This window comes from Onychostruthus taczanowskii, unplaced genomic scaffold (assembly GCF_017590055.1).
Source record: "Onychostruthus taczanowskii isolate IOZ18803 unplaced genomic scaffold, ASM1759005v1 scaffold6, whole genome shotgun sequence".
Taxonomy (NCBI): domain Eukaryota; kingdom Metazoa; phylum Chordata; class Aves; order Passeriformes; family Passeridae; genus Onychostruthus; species Onychostruthus taczanowskii.
In genome coordinates this window covers 3670895-3693937 of record NW_024503679.1, presented here as the reverse complement: position 1 = coordinate 3693937, position 23043 = coordinate 3670895, and the positions used below count along the sequence as shown (strand labels likewise).

The 23043-nt window shown below is 38.6% G+C and overlaps 1 protein-coding gene across 2 annotated transcripts in view; it reads right to left on the bottom strand.

Moving 5' to 3' along the window:
- APBA2 (amyloid beta precursor protein binding family A member 2) overlaps nucleotides 1-23043 on the bottom strand; it is an 84739-nt gene that overhangs the window by 12281 nt on the left and 49415 nt on the right. Inside the window, exons 2-8 of one of the 2 annotated variants that reach the window (XM_041418976.1) lie at nucleotides 21875-22880; nucleotides 14572-14652; nucleotides 13374-13410; nucleotides 8521-8666; nucleotides 7155-7190; nucleotides 5521-5607; nucleotides 861-1046 (exon numbers count right to left, since the gene is read on the bottom strand). In XM_041418976.1, the coding sequence (XP_041274910.1) occupies nucleotides 861-1046; nucleotides 5521-5607; nucleotides 7155-7190; nucleotides 8521-8666; nucleotides 13374-13410; nucleotides 14572-14652; nucleotides 21875-22843 (1542 nt within the window). In that variant the 5' untranslated portion in view covers nucleotides 22844-22880. The remainder of the gene's footprint in view (nucleotides 1-860; nucleotides 1047-5520; nucleotides 5608-7154; nucleotides 7191-8520; nucleotides 8667-13373; nucleotides 13411-14571; nucleotides 14653-21874; nucleotides 22881-23043) is intronic. The other variant, XM_041418978.1, reaches the window with a different exon arrangement.

Genomic DNA, 23043 nt, shown 5'->3' with positions numbered 1-23043 from the left:
AATTGCTTTAAAATAATGAAAATGGATTGCTTAGCTCAAAATATATGCAACCTCTGAGTTATGACTGACCCAAAGAACTCCATTATTTTTTAATTGGTATTATATCTAAATATATACCTAGAAATTATATCTATAGCTGTTCCTGTAATAACAGTGATGAAAAATACTTAGTACTGCCTCTTACTGTCAAGTTAGAAACAGACAACAAATTTTGCTTTTTCTGTTTTACTGGATTGGTATATTTTTCCATAAATGTTTTAGGTTGAAGTCCCTTCTCTGCCAGTTCAGACAGAATGACCTAATTCACTACAATCCCAAACCTGGATATACAACAGCAGTAAAGCAAGGTTATCTTCTTCTGTCACAAGAGGTATGGGATGGCACACCAGCACTTTTCACAACAGGATGTACAGCAGAGATGGACAGAACTATATGATTCCACATAAAAATTCTAATTCGTAATCTTTGCTAGGGATGAAAAAAGAGAACTGAAAAATAAACAGCTGAATGTGTTCCTAAACACCAAAGGATCAAGTGGCATGTTTGAGAGTACATACAACTACAGTTCAGTAGCCTCAGGGAACCAGGACTGGGTAGAGGGCAGCCTTGTGCAGCCCTGCCAAGGCACTAGAAGCAACTTGGCTTCAGTCAAGAAGAGGTCCAGAATGGTTGCACGTCATTCCAAGTGCCTGGAGGCACATATGTGTCATTTTGTGCCAGCCCACTGGACTAAAGGATATAATCCAGGATGAAGGATCAATTTGATATCCCACAGGTTCATTTTGCCCATGAATGGCCATTGACTTCAGAGCTCTCTCCATGACCTGTGCTGTTTAAATAAATTGATCCCATTTACTTACATCCTCTGATTCAAAGACGTGGCAGATCATTTTGTACTGCTTCTTGCCCTCCTGGGCCCCAGGAGTGGTTTCAATGCAGTCCTGGGAGGCGGATCTGGGCATGCGGCGCCGCGCCATCAGCACCACGATGTTCCCGATGTCGGCGATGTAGGAGATGGTGCGCAGCGCGTGGTCCATCATTGTTTCCTGCACACAGCAAGGACAAACAAAGCAGTTCTCCATGCCTGCTGCTCTCCTGCAAATACTGCATCTGCCCTCTCCTTGACAGCCTGCTGCTTGAGAAACACAAAGGCTACAGAAACCTTTCCTATGGGCCCAGACCAGATATTCCCTCTGCAGTCAAAGGGAAGCAGAGCAGCTGTCCAAGACATTGGCTTCAAGGGAAGTGTTGCCTGAGCAAATACAGCATGGTTGTTACTGTAAAACAACAATGAAGAGCTCTGCTACCGTTTTACATTGCTTTTCATGCTGTTGGAAAATTATGTTATTTCTTTACATATTTTGCTGTTGATAGGATGAACTGTACTTAAGGAAATAGAAAGGGCACATCTGAAATCTGCTTCTGGCTGGGGTCACTGATCAGTTTGGAGAGTTTTTCCAGGTTTTTTCTATTGCTCAAACTAGAAACAACCAGAAACATAATAGTTGTACTGATCAAACTAGTTGAGGATGTGTCCTGACCACCCCTGTCCCTCATCCTGAACAGCTAAAAGCATCCACAATATTCCATCTTAATTGGAACAAAAAAAAAAGTGGTACAAGATAATTCACAATTTTTTAACAATTTATATAAGCAGCAGTGTTCTTTATGTAAACAGCTTGGCACTAGTTTACCATTAGTTGAACAATTTTCTAAGGCCTAAGGAAGAAGGATTGTGCTTCAAGTCAACAAAAGTAATTGTTTTAAGACTTTCAGTACAATTTAACTTGACAGGCAAAACTACAAATTATTGTTTCTTAGAACCACTTGTCTTGCTGAAGATAATCACTACCCATAAAATTATTGTAATGATTCTTCTCAGGCTTGAAATAATGCTTATCCCTAACCTATGAAAAGTAATGATGGTTAAGAGGTGGTTTGGGGAGTGTCTCTAAGAGCTGCAGGGGCTCAGGAGGATTTACAGCACTTCTGTCAGAATGGAGAAATGTTTTATAATGGACGTGTCTCAGCAGGATGCTGGGAGCTCTGCAGAGATAAGAGATAATTGCTTTTCAGCAGTGTGCACCAAGTATTGTGTAAGGGTGTAATCATACATGCAGTGTGCACAAGAGTGAATGCATTGGGGAAATTAAGGCATTTCATCTCACCTGCCAAGAAAGCTTTCTGCCCATATCATCACACAGAGGTTACTTAAATGGTTTGAGTTTTTTTTATTTTCCCTTTGTAGGGGTGAAAGCAATCATTCCTCCATACCTCCCACATTTTTCCTGTTAAGAGTAAGGCAAATACTATCTAGTGACTCTAAACATGAGTTTACTTTTGCCTTACTTTTGACTTGACTTTGTCTCTCCATATTCCATTGTACTCAATTTTCCATTTCCATTACCAACATCTCTTTTTCAACCCTCTCCCATAAATCCCTCCATCTCTGCCTATTTGCCTCTGTCCTTTCCCTTATCCCTTTTTGAGTCCCATCCATTCTACTCTTGTTGTCCTTATATTTGTCCTTAGAAATTCAGCCTCTCTCATGCTTTTCTGAAGCCATTGTTCTCTTCTCCTGTCTAAATTTCCCTTTCTCAGATTGTCCCTTCCTTCCCATGCTATTCTTTCAGAATCTTGTTTGTTGCTTCTCTTGAAACCTAAAGAACAGCTGAAGGAAAAAACCTCAGCATTCCTCCAGGCTTTAAAGTGCTGTAGTCCTGTGGGAGTGTGAATACAGCCTAATGAGTCAGGCGATTTTGTGGAGTTGATCATGCACCAGAGGCTTTGCACATACACATTTGTGAGTTCTACATCTTTATTTTTCATTCTTCATTTCCCCAGTTGCTCCACTCCCAGCTTCTCTTCACTGACTGAGCAAGAAGCTGGGAGAAGCTGCTGTGGCTTCTGCTGCTTTGGGGCACTGAATGCAACCCCACAAAGCTGTGGCAGAGGAACAATTCCTGTCCTATCAACAAGGCACGTGGCCAAACACAAGGCTGCTCCTGCTTCATCCCTACTAAGCAGGTGCTCGATGGCTGAATGTATTCAGCAACTTCCTGGGTGTATTCTTCACCCAGGAAGAGGCAGGGGTGCCATTTCCTAGTGCTGTTCAGAGCAACAGAATCACCACTGCTGGCTCTCTTCCAGCCTGGGAATGCACCTGACTGGTGCTGCTTAGCATTTTGAACCTTGCTGCATGTCATTTTCTGAATGGGATTGTTACATTTTCATTCAGCTGTTGCCTCACGTGAGCTATACAACACTACAGATGGATTAAAACACATGGCATACTGCAGAAACAGGGTTTATGTAATTGATAAAGCCATGAAAGTACAGATTGTCTCTGCCAGCTGCCACCCCAGCTGAAATAGACCCATGGTAATTATACTAGCCAGGAACTTCACTAGCACTGAAAAGTGTTACCAAGCCAAAAATGCTAAAAAGTCATGGGAATAATTCTGTTATAGCTCTCTGAAAGACACACTGTAAAAATAAAAATTAAAAAAAAAAAAAAAAAAAAAAAAAAAAAAAAACAAAAAAAAAAAAAAAAAAAAAAAAACTCAACCAAATAAACAAACAAAAACACAAAACCCCAGGGCAAACACTAGAGAGCTTGGAATTAGAACAATTTCCACTACTACTATTTTCATCTGGTTGAACAGCTCAGATATTAGGCACCACTCATGATGGAGCATTGCATTTTATATCACTACAAATCTCAGGGGATCAGAAGACTAAGACGCCAGTTCCTTTGACAGTGTTTGTGGGCTACTTCAAAGGACCTTCCCTTTTTATTTTTGAAAACATTAGTCTTCAGCTGAAATGCTGAACTATTTAAAGAAGTAAGAAGAGTGACTTCCACTAAGACTAATCTTTACTCCACAAAGACACTGTACCTGGTAACTGCCATGCATTCCAGCTATAAACTGGAGCTGTTCATTTATCAGTAACTGTCTGTAGTTATCTTTGCACTGATAATTATGAGCATGTTATTTTCTGCTAATGCAAAAAGCAGTTATCAGCTTTGATAATATAATCTCTGGATGATGCATGTTTACCATGAGGTCAAGAAAAGGCTGAGCCACAACTGACAGTGGTACTGCTTATGGTGGATAAAGTGCAGTTTCAGGATGATTTATGGGTGGCAGGTTGTAAATATTGCTGCCCATGTTAGATGGACTATTCCACTCATCTAGCTCTTCTCATGGGAGTTCTAGTGGCATGTTAAGGACATGTGCTTACATTAAAAGAAAAATAATCAATTTCCCGGAGATACTATCATTACCCTCACATTAAAGGATAGTAATGCTCTCCTAAATTTTAGGAAAAACAAGGTGCTTCATAGTTTCCATTGTTAGAAAACCAATTATAATTAAAACCAAACCCCTAAATTTAGAGGGCTATATTTATCTTTGTTGAAGTGTCTCCTACAATTTTAGCTCATTTCTTCTTTAGCCGTATTTCTGAACTCTCATCTGATACACCAAGTTACAAGTTCAATAACCATTTTCTCTTTCTATTTTCCAATTTGTTAATGAAAATACTGAACAGTACTACATTAGAGAAACATGCTTGCGGGTCTCACTCTGCCCTTTTTCTCTTACATTGCCACATAAATGGCAATATATCAGACATAACTACACTCTGAAATTTTTATAAGCCTACTTCTATCTCTAGATATATATCTAGATCATATAATCTTGAAAATATTATATGATATTAAAGCATTATTTAAGTAAAGAGATGACATGTGCTGCTTCTGTGTCATGGACAAATATATACCCTAAACAAAAGAAAACTTGACTTAACACGATTTACTTCTGACAAAACATTGGTAAAATTGCCCTTTTCAATGCCTCTCATAAGAATGAAAATTTGAAGACTTCCTGTAAGTATGATCAAAGTGATGAGATCTTGTGAGATTATTAAATATTGGGATCCATATATAAATTATATGTATTTGGTTGTAAATTCCTCAAAACCTCATTTTTATGAAGACCACCTCTTGTTGAATATATAAGCATTCCTAGAAGATGAGGCTGATCATTGCTGTGGTGTCCAAATGCTGCTTTTATATGAATGATTAATAATTTACCTTTGGCAAGAGGATGGTGGCTCAGATGTGATTTATGGAAAAAAATTGAGATTAAATGTTACAAATGGCAGGATATGAATGGCTTAGTCAAACCAGCAAATGACTTCCCTATTGGACTGTAAATCTGGCTTCTGAAGCTGTTCCAGAGGAGTGGTGTACAAGCATTCTGCAAGGCTTTTGAATCTTTTTTTGAATTGAGTTGAATTATAGCTCAATTATAGCAACATCCAGACATCTTCCAATACATCAAATAAGCAAAACAGGTGCCAGTCTTACTATGTTGGCAAGTGTTAGAACAACTGCAACTCTTTCTGAATACCCTGAATACCTGAATTTATCCAGGTTCAATAAAGTGTCCCACTAATTGTGTAAGAGCACAGTCTAAATCAACATTATTCTCCAAGAGTTTAAATCTAACTTACCTGCGTGTCTGCATTTAGAACTTTGATTCTCTGTGTGGAGATGAACAGATCCACCTCAGTCAAGGCCTGGGAATCTCCCTCTGAGGTCTAAAAGATAGATGATGTTTTACAAGGGAATTTTTAATTTTCAGAATGACAAATTCACTGACTGCTTCAAGCATAATGTGATGTGAGACAACTGCACTTTAAACCATACAGAGCTGGCTATTCAAAGGTGTTTCTAAAGACATGCAAAGAGTACATTTATTGCATAGACAGTGAAGCCTACTCTGATCTTCTGGCTAAGAGGGAATTTTTGGAGCCTGTTGGATTGAGAGCTCAAGTATTAAAATTCTCTATTTATAGCCAAAACAGGCAAAAAAGTATGGCTGGTTTTTCCTCACTTTCTCACTGATGCACTTCAGTACTTGAGGCACCAGACTTGAGAAAGTAGAACTGAGAAGGTGACTTAGTTCCCATCAGCTGTTTAGCCCTTGCCACCTTCAGTGAGCTCACAAAAAAAGAGTGCAAACTGATGCTCAGTACTGTGGTGGGGTTTAAGACTTTTTAGCTTTTTGGTTTTTTTTCTGGAAAATAAAGAACTGAGCACTGAACTAATGTTTCTCTGATATCACAGAAGGGCTTTTAGACCACAGCTTCTTCTGAGCACTGCTCACTAGGGAAACACTTCCATACCCCATCAGAGGGCATAGTCACAGGGCAAGAGGGATTACAATGCAATGCCACACTCCAGTCAGTCCTGCCTCTGTCCACTTGAGGAAACAGGAGAAGAGGTGGCAAAGCAGCTGCTACCTTTCACTGAAGCATTGTCCAAGAGCTTCCTTAATTCTCTAGTCCAGCAGGAACATATGGATTCTTCCAGGCTGCTTGGGCACAGAGACCACTGCAGCTGGTATTGAGCAGCACCCATGGCAGTGGCCTCAGAATAAAATGGCCACAGATTGTCTCAGCTGGGCTAAAGGCAGGCACCAGTCTCCAGGTCAGACACTGGCTCATGATGAGAATTATGCATTTGCTAATCCTTTTGGAGTTATAAAGGGCTTAGGCTATGCCTATAATTCATTTAGATTAATTTTATTCAAATTATCTTCCAGCAAAACACAAAGCAAGCACATACTTTGGCAGACACTACTTGTACTGCTTCCATCCTTAGGCTGATATTTTTGTCATCTGTATTCAGTTATCTGAAGTATTGTTTTTAACTGAGTGCAATGTTTCCTGTATGAATTGTTCCAGCTACTATGTGGTGAATTTATTTTGGTTTTAAGTATCAACAAGAACTTAATAAATATACAGTAATCACAGGCACAGGAAGTACGCGTTACTGCTTTGGTTAGTAAAATCAAAATAAGCATTACATTCACAAACATCTCCCAGATAACAATGGCTGTACATCTGGAGTAAACAAATCACAGGTATTCAACAGGAGAAGGGCAGCAGACAGGCACTCCAGGAAATGAACAATGAAGAAAATGAGTTCATTTTAATCCATTCACTATTCTACTGCAGACCAAAGAAGAAACCAAAATGACAACTTTTTGAGGATCTGTAATGAAAGACATGACACTCTATGGAAAACAAGGACAACAAAAATGTAAGTAAACATTAGCATTCAAGAAAAACAGTTTACACACCGCTTTTTTCTTGATTTTAGCCGCCTTTTGCATCCTCTGAGGAGTAGCATAAAAAAAAAAAGAATGCAGACAGATGTACACAAAGGGAAAGAGAAAATACAGTGTGGGAAGTCAGGGAAACTTTGACTGTGAATCCAGACTGCTGAAAATTAAAAAACTGGGAGCAGTGGGGGAATGTCGTGCAAGAGAGAAAGATTTGTTTATATCTTATGCAGTTCTGAAGCATAATTGGATTTCATGGCATTGTGCACATTCACAATTGATTACAAAAGAATTGGTACCAAAGTGTTGTCTGTTATCAGCTGCTCCCAACATTTATCCTGCCAAATTTACAGCAGTCAAAAATGGCAGCACATGCATCTTAAACCCAAGTTTTTGTCGCCATGTTAATCACACATCTACATGTAACTCTTGAACAAAATACAGCTCAAGCCCCCTGCTATGACTGTCTACAGTAGTCAGGTACCCCTGACAGATTTGGGTTGGTATTAATACATACAACAGTTTTTAGGGAGTTAATTGCAATCAACAATTACTTACTGTAGCTTGAGATATCACAATATGCTACATAGAAACAGAAAGGTTTGGAAAGTTTAAGGAACTGGACCTTTCTTGCATTCCACTTCTTTCTAAATGCTAAATCAATCATCAGTCATGACAATCTCTTGTAAGTGGCCTTTCCAAACTTGTTTCTTTCAAAACCATGCAAATTTTAGCAATTAAATACTTCATTGACTATGCACATACTTTTTCTCCTAGCATTTAAATCTGCCTCTAACAGTGTGTTTATTCAGATGAGAACAGCAGAGGTAAAATAACTTCTAAAATAAAAATCTGCTACTTAGATTTTAAACCAAAATACTATTTTCTTTACACAGCTGTATGAAGCAGTCTATGATACATTATTTACAAAGAAATTGTTCACTGTAAATAATAGCAAATCCAAACACAACAGCAATGAATATTCTTGTCCTAAAAGAGTCAAAATATAAGTAATAATATTGAGACTAATTTTCTCAATTTTCTAGTAAGTTAAAGGAAGTAATAACAGAAGAGTAAAACCACAGTTAAACAAATATCCCAGTGGTTTGCCACTGGAATATTTTCTAATTGCAATCTGCAGTTTGTCTCTCGTACTTGAATTTGATAAACAACTTCCAAAGACTTTTGAATAGACTCCAGAATAATTTCTATTTTGCTGTATGAATTTTTACAGCAAGCACTGTAAACGAATGGTGTTTACAATACTGATCTATACTTACCTAACTGCACCTCAGGAGAGGTTTGAGGCTGCAGATCCTGCACCATTGAGGGATCAGCTGCTAAAGGATCAGAGAGTATTCTCCAGGCCAGAAAGATGCCCTACCTTGACACGGCTCACAGCCTCCTGGGCCTGCATCATCCGGATGTTTTTGGAAGGGTTGCGCTCGGACAGCAGCTGGGTGGAGCCCAGGTAATTGGCTGCAAAGATGATTCCATCAATGAGGTCCTCAGGTTCACAAGGTCCTGGAACTGACAGGAGGCATTTATAGTTACTGCCTTTCTAAGGAGTGGGGAGATGAGAAATTCAATAAAGGATATTGAGGCTTGAACAACCTTTCTAATACTGGGACTGTGCTCACCATCCTCTTTATTCAGCTGTTAAGCTTTACATCCAACTTGATTAGATTGACAGTAAAGAACAGTCATTCCAGAGTTTGGCTGAAATCTCTTGATACTGAACATTTCTTATGCCTCAACAGTTTTATAAATGAAATGTGCTTTGAGCTAGATCCACTTGATGACCTTCTAATGCATTTTTTCAAAAGTATAAAAATTTTGTGTCAGGAGCAAAATGACACTGAAGAGGAATGTTCATTTTAAAAAAGCCTTATTATTTGGTGTTCAATTTATTTATAATCAAGTCAATGTGGAAGATTATTATGTGGAAAGAATATATGGTATGCTATGCTGGTTAAATGTACTGAAGTAGTGGTTTACACATACATCTTTCATTGAGTTTTCCTATCCTTCATATTCCCATTGTAATTTAGCAAAAGTCTTCCAACAGAATATAAACATGATCAAAAGGAGTGACTTCTCTTTAGGCAGTGTTGCTGACACTTCTTCATCCCTGCAGTTCTCAAATCCACCTGCCAGAAATCTCAACCCCCAGCAAAAACCCACAGTCTTTGTAGTTCAGGACTCAAGGTATATAAACACACAGATATATATTTGATACCAGTCCTGTACTCTTCAGAGACCTGACATTAACTAACAATGCTCATACAAATTGGAGGTATTTGGTTTGCTATCAAACACCATAGTTTTAATCTTCATCATATACCACAGAACACATTTGATTTAGCTCACATCTGTACAAATCCAGTAATGGTTTAGATCTTCATTACAACTCAGAATAGAATTCTGTGGAATTTAAATTTTTTGAAGTATTAGGAAAGCATAAAAAAATATCTTGACAATCTCCATGAGAAGTATGAAAACCCTCAAAGAAATCCTTGAGAAGCCAGTAATTTAGAAGTCGCTGAAACTCTTCATAAAGGCCAAGTCTTGCAGCCTTAATTCACTGAAAGAAATCAAAGAAAATGAAAATTCCACAAGAACTCTGTTCCTGTATCACTGCTCCTGTTTGCTTACATCTCTGTACCATTCTGTTTTTCAGCAGATGGATGATGTATTTCGTATGGTGCCTCTTCTGATGGTGCTATTCATTTGTCTTAGTCTCATACATTTGTACTTCTTCCAGCATGCAACAAAATACTCATGTTGCATGATATTGACATCTTGTTTCAAGGGCAGCAGAGAGGGAAATTAATTAACGACGTGAATTTAATGTTAAGGTAGCAAAACTTCATTAGATACCTGCATCAACACACTCACTCAAAATTAAAGTAGCTTTAATTTTGTTTTCTTTCATTCACTTCGGGCTAAGTAAATGAGGCTAAATTGAATCAAGATTGCTTTAACTCTGAAATAGGCTTACCCACATGTTTAAATCAGTTTAAGTAAACTCCCTTAGTAGGTAATTTAGATTAATTTTCTTGAAATGTTTGTGTCTGAAGACAAGTAAAACTGCCATTCTTTGTGCAAATTCTCATACAATCCTTACTACATCGAGCAAAATGCCCAGGGTGTCTTTGGGGTCTGTGCAACCTATGGATGCTACAAAGGAAAAAAACATCTATTCTCATGTCATGGCTGTTTGTGACAGCAATAAAATGCCCAGGGTGTCTTTGGGGTCTGTGCAACCTATGGATGCTACATCTCATGTCTTGGCTGTTTGTGACAGCAATGATGTTTTTAACTAAATTGTATGAAAAAATTCTTGAGCATGGAAATAATCTAGGGTGTTAAGCAATTTTATAATCATAATGTAATTTATTTGGATAAAGAATGGGGCTTTCTGGTTGGATGTCATTGATTGTCTTTTCTTAGCTTTAAAAAATGATGTTTTGCAGAATCATTATACTAGCCACAGTCAGCTACATCATGTATAAATCAGCAGCATGTAGAAAATGCTTACAGCAGTAGATAATAGGAAAAAAAAAAAAAAGACATGTTGGGCAGAAAACATTTCCAACATACATTTCCCATCATGAAGGCAATGTAAGCAACTGTCAGGTAAAACAAGACATCTCTTGGAAGGATGGAATGGTGCTGAAAATTGCCAGGGTCAGATTGGGTCACCTGGGTGTTTTCTTCCCTTATCTCTGTCTGCTTTAAATAATGCAAAAATGCAGACTTGGCAGAGGTCCCAGCTCATCAGAGCACTTAAGCATGCCCTTGACTGCAAACGTGTGCAAAGAAGGCTTACTGATGAGGAAGGGAAGAAGGAACAGGTTTCAAACGTGAAGGTTAGTTTGATGTGAGCAAAGATTGGAATTTTATGTTGAATATTGGTGCTTAAACATTAGATAACTATTTCTGAAAAATTTAACTGCAAATTTCCGCACTTGTCGAGGCAATAGAGATTACTTGGTTTTCTGCTGATCTACTAATGTGACAAGTATAAAGATATTTGTGGACTAAATAGACTATGTCCAAACATTTTTTAATTAATGTTTGTATTCATTAAATAAGAAAAAAAGAAAACTGAATCCCAAAAAAAATCAATAATTAGCATAACGAATTAATTAATCTGGTAAGAATGCATTTTTATATCTACCTAACATCATGTAAGCCAAGGAGTCAGACAGTATTTAGAAACTGCACTCTGAGCACAGAAGTTCAGTTTCCTGCTAAACTATCAGAAGTCACTGAGACCTTGGGATGTGTGGCACTGCAGCAGATTTTTCATAAGGAGTAAATGGACACAGGGCATAAGTCACCTTCCAGAATGTTTGTCTACTACTTCCACATTCTGACTGACTTCTTTAGTTCATCATGCTTGTTACTGTGTAAGGGAATCAGATTTATGTTGATAGGACAGAGTGCAGAAAAGCCAGAACCACTGAACATAGAACTACGAGTATGTAGTGGTACTACTACTAAAATAATTCTAACAGTAAAGAACATTTAGATATGATAGATTAAAAGATATTTTTTATGTTCACATGGCGTATGAAAAATATTATGTATCAATAGAAATATAGCTACTGTAGTTAGGGAATGCTCCAAGTGCTTTAAAACTGAATAGGAATATAACCAGAATGTGATTGTGGTATTGCTGTCAAAGCTCAGGGAACAACAGCAGTGTCAGCTGCCAGAATCTTTTCTTATGTGCAGAGGGGTCCTGTACTTTTTGGGACTCTAGAATACAAATTAACAATAAAAACTGTGTTTTTCTCTGAGTTCAGAGAGCAGTCATGTAAGCTATCATAAGCTCCTAGTGAGCCATGTATTTATTTGTATTAGACAATGCTATATAATACCTGCAATAAAAAAGCCTAATAGACAGCTTATCCTCACATACTGTGCCACTACAGAAAAAATCAGAGCAAGCAAAATGATTGAACTAAAAAAAGGTATTGTATTATATTATGTAAAGGGTATCCTGACCCCTTTCCAGCAGAGTAGTGAGCTGACTGGTATGTAAAGAAAAAAATACAACCTTTTTATCCCAGTAAAATGAAAATGTGCAGCTGTATCTGCAGCTCCGTGAGGGGGGAATTGTCTCTCCTGCTTTAAAGTTCTGTGTGTGCTGGCCTTGCTTTGTGCCTGTCCACTGTGCAATCAGCAGATGCTTATTACAAAACAGCAGCTTGCTTTCTTGTCTCTGCCACTCTTGGGGAATGTGTTTAGATGTACCTCTGTGTAGGGCCTGTTAGTCAGTACATGCCAAGTGTTCCATGTAATATCCCTCAGATGTCAACCTGAAGGGACAATCTTTGAACTTTCCATTTGTTCTAGTTCTTTAAGTAAATTACTGAAACAGAAAATGCTTGTCAAGATGGTGAGACCAGGGAATAAAAGAAAAATGTGTTGGATATCCTAATATTATTCTAAATTGTATTAAGCTTTCCCTGAGTTGAGAATGGCATTAGAAATTAAGTTTTTCACTTTTTTTTAAGGTTTCTATTGTGTGTGTTCATGGCAGATCTGAGGAATCAGATTTTTGAAAATGTCATAGTGTCTTTTCTCACTTTACAGTGCAGTCATTTTCTTTGCAGGAAGAGCTGTTTGCATTTTCCCTAAGAAAGGTTCTTCAGCTGTCTGTGACTCAGAGAATGGCAATGTTTTTCAGTACAATCCTCTTTTAATTCTGTCCACATGCTTGTGCTAATAAATTGACTTATTTTTTTTCAAACAGAATACATGTAATAACACTGCAGAAGAGATTGAAGAAACATGTGAAAGCTCTGGTCTCCTGAACAGAGGTTGGATTACCGTTGTTTGGTCAGTTGAGGAGAATCTTTCCATTTGTGTTGACAACTGAGGTTCCAGGAGTCAATAATGGGCCCTGAAGAACACAGTGCTCTTACACATTCTTAAACCTCCTGCTGGGGCCCACTGTTACACTCTTTTTAACATCTTCCAAATTTGTAGCCATTCTTAATTTTCAACTGAATCCTTCTGGGAGCTGTACCTGCTCCTCCTTTTTTATCACCACTGGGCTCCCATTGCCATAAAGAGGGTGAAAATGTTAAATACTTCCATACTTAAACTTCTCAGCTGTGTTCTCTTGGGTTTGACTGGTTTTTAGAACTGTGATCCTTTATATAGATCAAAGTACTTGCTTCCACTTCATCCTACTTTAATTATGGATAATGTCAAACTTACCATCAACAAAACTTGGAAAGGAAGACACTTTCTTTGTCTGTTGAGAAATAAAAATGGTATAGCTGTAACAAAATATCTTTCACACAATGAAGTGAATTGTTATTATGTCACATAGGCACTGCTTAGCACACTGAACACATTACATCACAGTCATTAACCCAACCTAATTTACACAGTGCTCTGTACTTAGGAGTCTCAAAGTACTTTAAGGTCCCACCAAACAAAAAATAAGGGTGGCATGGGGAAGACCATGAAAATGGCCTAGGAAATCTGATGTCAAATGAGCAATACAAACCAGCAATTCCCAATACAATCAGTTGCCTACTAGATCACATTGCCTATTAGTGATATGCCAAATCTCCAATAAAGAACATTTAACAATGTTTTACAAAGCAAGATTCTGGGCAGGTGAATGAAAAGAACTGTCCCTGACTGCTCAATACATAGAATTACACTTAATCTTAGCAGGGGCCATAACAGGGCCCTTCTTAGGCTACTGTCCCTAGAACAGATACAGGCCTTCCATTCTTTGTCTTTTGCCAGCCTCCTCAGTTGTTCCCATTTCCAGGAAAGAGGCTGATTTCTCCATTATGGGAAAAGGCTTTAGAAATGTGCCTCTTCATTAATATAACAGGCTGCAGGCTAAATATGTTATGGTTTTGAGATAAGAGACTTCTGCTTTTAAGTCTCAATTTCATTTCATTGTGTCTAGCCCCAAGCATAACTCATTGTGCATTCTCAGATGTCTTCTTTGCTCCAGTCTTCAGTGACAAGAGCAGGCCTGTCTATCCCTGTGTCTCTTCACAGCTGACTAAGCCAGGACTGACACTGGGAGGGGGCGGGGGAGGCATGGAAACAGAACATTATTTCTTTTGGATGCTACTTTTGCACTCCAGTAACAAAAAAAAAGAGAAGTTCTGAAGTGTTCTCCCTACTCTGCATGGCATCAGAGAATTTTAGGCTTGAGTACATGCCATAGACAGTTATGCAAAATGAATGAGGCAGCAAAAATTCATGGGTATAGTACAAAGCCTTTCCAGAGTAGGCAGATATGGTATTTCTTGTCAGTTCAGGAAAAGAAAGGGAGCTTAGGTCTGTGTGTGTGAGAGGGAGAAGGCTGACAGCGTGAGGCTGCTCTCCCTGCTGGAAGCCTGGCTGCAGGAAGGCAGGCAGCACAGCTGGCAGCCCCAGTACCTACCTCGGGGGGATTGTTATTGTCAGCTGGGCCATTGAGGTCTGAACGCTGCTGCTTCCTGGGCTGCTCTAAACCATTGCACATCTGCAGGGAAAAATAAAGGATTTCACATCCATTACTTATCTGAAGTTATTTATGTACAATCAATATTCATTACTGCTACCAAAATATTATAATGTGATATAGCAGTTGGAATTTCCTACTGTAATTTAGCAAATATCAGTTTCATATAAAAGTGCTAAGCTGTTTAATTATAATAAAGTATCTACTTTGATGTAAATAATAGGGCATTTCAATTATCATTAAGTAGCAGTTACAGTACTGATTTAAATATAAATTATTTTATGTCAATGCAAATTTTTCATATGAAATTAAGTCAGATGCTATCATGTCCAAATAAATCAGAAAGCAAAGTCAGAATTTTTTTATGTGTTTATTCTCAGTATTGTACAAAATCAAAACAGCCCTAATGGCCATCTCCGATCTGAAAAACAGAATTCTAGCACTGAATGTAGGATCCTATGTTTGTAGGAGATACTTCATGACATCTCCTTCCTCATGGGCCAAGCAAATCTACAGGATGTTGGCGGTAAACCTCAGGCTTCAGAAGAAATGTGAAAGAGAAAATATAAAGTCATACACAAAGAAAACACTAAGTATTTTAAACTGCAGAAAACTCCTTTTTTTCCTGTTCCAGTAGTCTCAGGGGCAGAATTTCTTTTCCAAACCTCACCCAAATCACACAACACCAACACCCAGCATGGAGAGTGCCCATATCCCCTAAGTACTGAGAAAGAGAAGTTTTCGTGGCTCAGATTTTCAGTGTTACAAATCTGGAAAACCAAGGTGATTTCTGGAAGAAATTTTTATGGTTTAGGATATTTCATTTCCCCTTTTTTCTTAGTTTTCCTGTAACGTATAAAAATAGGGCCAAAATGTCATTTCCATTGTAAAGCTTCAGAAATAAAAACTTGTATCAACAATTGTGCAAATGGAAACCACCAAGGATTATTTGAAAGGGTCAACCTGAATGTTAAGTGGGAATGTAACTCCTTGGCTTCTGAACTTCAAATGCAGAATGTAGCTGTAGGCAAAACAAGTCTTTATGTTCACCTCTAGACAAATTATTCCCTATGATTAATATTTAGTCAGCAGAACAAAATATGCTAATGAAGCAGGCACATTAGAGCTCAGTAATGACAACTGTCACGTAAGACATGAGATTTATCCAAGTAGTAAGCAGGACTTTAAGAAAGAAACAACTATCTGATCATAGGAAAAAAGGTCAGACTTCATATTCTTCTCTCACGAAGATTCCATTACTCATGTGTTAGTTTAGTGGTGGTGCTAGTACATGTCAGGAGTGAAGAGAAAATATTTCTGATGAGTAATTCCAAGTAAACAAGTCAAGTTAGGGAAAAGAGGAGTCAGAGTAAGTTGAGAGATCTAAGCATTCCACAAAATCATTTCAATACTCTATCAAATTTCAGTAGACATTAAAATAATTTCCAATTGATTTTTACCACCTCAAAGAACCTTTTTTTTTCTTTTGTCCTTGCATATATTTAAAATTGAGAACCAGCCATGATGAGTTTCAGAGAAAAGCTGCTGAATTCTTAGGGAGATGTATTTAGGAGCACATGCTGCTTCCTGATTTAAACTTCCTGAGAAGACTTTGTCACTTATGCATCTTCAGGCAGCAGACACTGATTTTGCTGTTGACTGGTGTCAGGAGCTGATTGCTAAAACTCTGTGCCAATTAGCACAGAGAAACTGGTTTTGTTTGAGACTGTTTGGACTGTTTAGCACTTTCAGTAAGTACTTGGTAAGTATGGGAGCTGCCACTTGGTAACAGATATTTATTAGTAGTGCTCCACAGCTGCCTAGAGCACACAGGAGAATGCAGAAACCTTCTTTGATGCTCTTCATTTACACCCATTTGTGTTTTCTACAAACTGTTCTCATATGCATCCCATAATACATAGAGTGACTTCCAGCAAGACATTCCTAAGAAACACATTCTCTAAACTGCCTATCATCTTAGTTTCTTCACACTGTTCTAAAGGTGAAATCTTTGACGGACAGAAGACTCCTGTATTTGGATCTGCAGCAGCAGAGCACTGTCCCCATGCTGAGAGAAGGAAATAAACATTTGTGTCAATACTGAGCTCTACCAGCACAGGCAAGGGAAACACAGCAGCATCACTGATGTGTGCAAAGCCTTTGGAGGGGAGAAAAGAGATAAAATACAATGGCTTCATTAAATTTTCTTTCACAGATTTTTATAGGGATCTCTGTCTCTGGACTTCTGTGTTGAAGAAGTAGAAGGACACAGCCTATATGAAAGTTGTGCAAGCAGACTGACACTGCAGGAGCTCGTGGCATCCCTACTAGGGCAGTTTGTGCAGGCACATTTGGTTAGGTTCTCAAAATTATGCCAGTGTTATGAAAGAATAATTGAAAAATCTGAAGCAGTAGGATTCAGTGTCACAGGCAGCATCATTGAAAAGCACTTGCCTCTGAAGTCCTCCTTTGAAAAGCAGGCAAATTTCATGGCAAATTCATGTTTCTTCAAAAGGTTAAAGGTGGGGTAGGTGTTGGTGCTGTTAAAAACCTTTTATTGTTGGTAAAGAGGATTTGCTTGAATAAGGTAGGAGAGAACACATTCTCAGGAGTCTGAAATTTACCTTGAGTAGACATTAGGAACAAGGGCTGATTAAACTGTCAGGGCTCAAGCACTGAGTCCCAGAGTCATGTTCAGCCCCTACCCAGCAGAAATATCTCAGCCATGCCAGTGCCAGTGTTTCAGGAGCAGGATCCTAGCTGGGATGAACAGGGTAAACTCTGCCACATAGCAGGTTCCAGAGGAGGAGTAACTTAATTGAATTGATTAGTGCAAAAGACACCCTCCATTGTTTATTATTTCAGCTGCTGTCCAATGTTTTGCTTTTTTCTTCACTGCTTCTACAGTTCTTTAATGATGCTAATTCTGCACGTGCAACAGGAGAAACTGAAGTCCCTGCAGTCGGGGGTGGCAGGATGGGGCTGGAACTGCCCCGTGCCATCCTGCTGTGGGGGAAGGAAGCAGGACAGGGTATGGTGCACTGAACAGGGGAGAAGCTTTTTTTGTGGTTTCAGCTTGCTTTAGACCAGGCCATTGCTCATATTTTGTGCAGTACAAGCACACATTTGCAGCACGAGATTATTCTCATTTTTCACCTGGTAAAGCCATTCCTGTGTTGAATACTGTTACTGTGCCAAACCAACAGTATTGTAGCTAACTACTACAATTGTAGTAATATTTGTATTGAAGCAAATCTAACAGCATTCCAAAAAGCAACTACTTTTGCACAGAAATACCATGTCCATTTAAAATTTCTGATTGTACTGTATGCTACTGTCAGTTGAAGGAGTCATTCAGTTCACTTTCTTCCATCCCAGGATATACCTGTCAGTTAATTCATGTTTCTTGCATTAAAAACTGTGGCAATTGAGGAGAATTACATCAGTAGCATGTCTGACCATACTCAATTTCTCTGCTACATGTAAAACATATGCAATGAAATTAGAAACAGAAAAAGAAAATTTCTTCATGTGATAATTCAACAATTAGCTGAGTGATGACCAAGATATGAAATGGGTGTGTGGGAAACTCCTAGCTTGAGGGAGTTGTTAAATTTGAGTTGTTATAAAATACCCAAAATAGTCAGTTTGACTTCATAACTGTGATGTCCTTCTTAAATAACATAAGCATGGAAAACCTGCAAGGAATAAGAGCTCTGCTAAGCAGTGAGTTAGAGCAAATATACAATCTGAATGTATTCTAGATTTGCCTCAGATTTGTCTAGTGCTAATCATCCCCTTCAATGCTTCCCTAGAAGTATTTACAGATAAAGGCTAATCAAGCCAAGCTCATATATCCCTGAAGTTTTGAAGCCTGAGCATGTGTATGTAAGACAGCAGACTGGCCCACACTGAAAGTCAAACAAGATGCTTACTTTGTTTTTCCTTCTCTGTAAATTGTTAGGTGTTTCTTATAAAGAGGCTGTTTTCTGGGGCAAACCCAGCAACAGGAACCTTTAAAATCACATCTGTTTACTTGTTAACTAGCAAATGTCTTGCAAACAGAATGTTAGCACTAATCATGAGCTAAGAATTAACAGCTGTGTATTTTAACGGACTGAAAATGTAAATAAGCAGTAATTCTACCTACGTGAGGCAGGAAAGGAGAGGAGCAGAAACATGAAAAAGCCAAGGATAGCACACTATGTGCATAAAACAACAAATGCACCTTCCTGCTTGCTCATTGTTTACAAAAACTGACATACACGTAGTATATCTTGATTTAACCTAGAAGCATTCAAATCTACATTTATTTAAAGATAACTGAGGCAAAAAAGTGCTCTATATGCTACTGCATATATGTGTGCCTCTATCATCCCTTTCAGCATGATATTTTGTACTGTGAGATGCACACTAATAATAACAGATCTTTTAGCAAGGTGACAAAACCAAGGCTCCTCTATGCAGCTTCTCTGCAAACAGTAAGTTTAGCATGCAAATATACTGACAACAGCCTTATAGCCTTGGGTTTTTTTCCTTTCACTATGGAAGAAATTGAATTATTGTAGTTGGTTTAAATATTTCAGTGAAAATTATGGCTATCTTGGTTTCACAAATGAGACACAGGTTCATTCAGGCAGTACTCTAATTCCTAATTCCATCCATCCCTTTAACATTTCATAGTAAATATAAATAAATATTTCATAGTAAATATAAAAATAATTGAATGCCCCAGAAGAAAAAATCCTCTGCACTTTATCTAAATTCCTTGAGGTCCAGTATTATTGCTAAACATCCAACCACACCTTGTGCTAAGGACAATTAAGGAGCTACTAAGAAAAAAACCTAACTTGGGCATGTCATAGATGGATAATGAGATGATTGGTTCTCGCAATTAAGAGATGAATGTTGTGTGAATAATAAGAGAAGCTTTATTGACGTATAGTTATGTCATTGTATTTTAGATATCCTCTGTTCTCCCCACAGTTCTCTTTCCCCCCCTCTGTACTGTTGCCATCAGACAGCCTGGGTTGTCTAGGACAGGTACAAGAAGGTGAGCACACGCGCCCCTTGCATGGGACAGCTGGGAATGGAAAAGCTTGGTGCTTAGGGGGTGAGGCATGGCAACACCTGACCTCCAATCAAGTGACAAGAAAGCAATCTCCATCAATAAATGGCAAAGAAGAGCAGACTGACAGACTTTGAGAGGGGCCAGGGGTGGCTGATGCAACTCCCAGGAGTATAAAAGCCTGAGCAACCATCTCAAAGGTGACCTGGCCCTGTCATAGGTAGCTGAGAAGGCAGTTACCAGTGCTGCAATTTTTCCTTATTTAGTCTTTTTGTTGTATTTCTGTTAAGGTTTTAATAAACATTTTAAAATTTTTAAAGTGAACAGTTGTCTCTCACAGGCAGAAATGGGTACTCAGCTCTTACTGTAATGCCCTCACCACGAGCCTGATTTGTGGGTAAAGCTGAGAATGATTATCTGCAGTAGGTGAGAACACAAAAAGGTAAGACCAGTCTTGTAATGACACACACATTCAAGTAATGCTTGCCAAAGGTTATTGAACTTGGTTTTTATTCTTTCTTTTAGGTCCCTGAAGGCTTGGGGTGGGTAGAGGGGCAATTACCTCATGTGTCCATTTGTGAGACTCTGTATCTCTGTAACAAATGCCACTTCACAGCTTTTTGCCTTGGAGGCTTGTGCTCTTCTCTGCAGTGAAGTACCCACAGCAGCTGTGCCTTGTTGCCTTTCTTAAAAATGAAATGCATGCCTTGATATCCAGTCTGTTTAGCCTGATCTGGACTAGATACTGTACTGCTGTATCTCTTAATTTCCTGTCTCCATGTTTGAAGGAATGAAACACTGTGTACTGTCCAGTGCTCTCTATCCATTCAGACAGGAGTTTGTGGTTGCTATTAAAAGTGATGGTATAAGCTCAGTAGCTTCATCCAGCCTATCACAGCAGTTCTTCCCTTCTTATTAAATAAGATGAAGGCATTGGTCCAAGACTGGCAGGAAATAACAATCAAAGCTCAGACAGGCAGTTCAAAAATATTTAGGTACTTTTGTTTTTTTCCACACCGGGGCAGTTAAATCAATACCCAGGTGTTATACAGCCCTCAGCTGTTAGCAGTCTGTTAAGAATGACAAAGGTAAAACGCAGTTCAGCTCAGCTTCTGATAAATAAACTTAAAAACAACAAAAAGTTGTTGAAAAGAAGGTCTGTTTCAAATATTGTCTTGAATGGGTAATCGTTCAGTGGTGGGGAAAACCCAACAATTACTTAGTCAAGCACTGAGGAATTCTTTCTTATTCAGGAACTCGTGTCTTGTTCTGCAAATATTTTGAGAACTTGCAAGAACAACACTCCCAGTAGTAGCTGCTGGGAGAAAGGCCATCACTAAGTCTAAAACATTCTACCTCAACCTCTATGCTCCCAGCCAACACCTAGGAGCTGTTCAAACCATTCAACATCAGCAAGCTTATTCACTAAGGGACTTTTATGCTGGCAGTAGGGCACTGAATATAGTAAGTTGCACAATTTGGTTATAATTATACTTCTGGAAATAGAATGTAGTAATGAATATTAAAAACTTGCTGCAGATATGGGAAATCTGAAAATATCCCCCTAAGACATTTTTTGTTCACAATTATAATGAAGGTCGACCTGTTTCATCAGCATATACTTAAGCATTTGATTTCCTTTTACTGTTTTTCAGAGGAATTAATGTATTTTAATGGAATCACCTAGACTAAATTGTTTAACTGTGGGGCACTTAATTATAGAAAATATTATTTACAGAGGATTTTTTTTTTACATTCTATCAAAACCAGGAAATTATCAACCACTAAGGCAATGGTACAGGAGCCATTAATGGAAAAAAAATAAATGCAACTATTTCAATGCTGACCCCAGTTTTAAGTTTCTCCAGACTGTCACTGCAGAATGAAAATAGTATAATGAAACTGGTTTTGACCCATGTATCTGGAATACTTTGTTTGAATTGTCTCTTTTTTGTGCAAAACATCTTTGCTAGATCTCTACATATGCTGATTACATTTAGCACCTCTTTCTAAACACACAGTGTGATTGTGTGAATGCAGTTACAGTAAAATTTAAATACTGCTAATACATTTACATATTAATAGAGATAAAAATTTTGCTAATTTTGTTTGGAATAACTAACATAACTCTTACATAATGCCTTTGACAGTTTGGTTAAAAAAAGCACCTCATACCTGCTCCTGTGGCCACTTCTGTCTGTCCTCGGGGGATCTTGACTTTGCTTTAAAACCTCGATGCACATCTCCACTGTGCTTAGAGGCAGATGGGATATTCAGTGATTTTGGCCTCCCCTCATGCCTGTTAGCACTGTGAACAGCTTCTCCCTTTGAACAAGTCTCTTTGTAGTCATGTGCCATGTTTTCAGTCCCAGTGTGCTCTGGACTCATTTCTGTTGTACTGTTAATACTGCTCATGCTCATACTCATTTTGATTTCTGCTACAATCTGGTCAATGTCCTCTTCCTGCTCTTCCAGCTCTGCATCCTCTTTTCTAGAATGGTATGGTGATATTCCCTGTGAATTTCCATTAGCCTCTGCTGGGTAATAGTCCGGATAGTCACCTTCACTTTGACAGTACTGTATGTTTTCTTCTTGGTCTTGGATCTCCAAAGATGATGCTTCATCCTCCAAAATCTGAATGCCATTATCTTGACCTTCCTGCCACTCTTGCCTGTCCATCACCTCGTTTTCATCTTGGTGCTGAATTTTGCCTTCAGCCCATTCTTCTACAGCTTCCTGACATTCATCTGTTTCAACATGGTGTTCCTCATGGGGAACATACTCCTCCCCATTGCAGTCCATTCCTTCCAGGTAACTGTCATCCTCTGGACAGTATCTGATGTAGTATGTGATCCCCTCCTCTTCTTCTGGCAAGCCTTCATCGTAGTCCTCCTCCTCCGAAGTGTTGTTTACGTAGTCAGAGCTGGAGTCACCATCTCCACTATGGTCATTGCACTCGTGTTCCACAGGGGTAGGACTACCTGCTCTGACAGTTGCTAGTTCTGCCTCCTTTGCTGCATAATCTTCAATGGGAAGGTCACTTTCTTCATTTTCGGGCTCCCTGTTGTGAGATGAAGTTGGGCAAGCTCTGGCTCTGTGATCCAGCATGCTGGCTGCAGTGCTTTGATGTTTCCTGTTTGCCATAGCCAGCTCCTTACATGACAATCATTTCCAGCAGTTACTGCAGGGAAGATGGAAAAACACACATTCAGGGAAAGGTCATCAGCAGAGAACAGTGATGTTAATAGGAAGCAAACTGATAGATACATTTGGTTAAAAGCCTGTGTTTGTAGATATTTGACCAAATTCAGACAGCTAACTTTTAAAATGCTTATGCTGTGGAA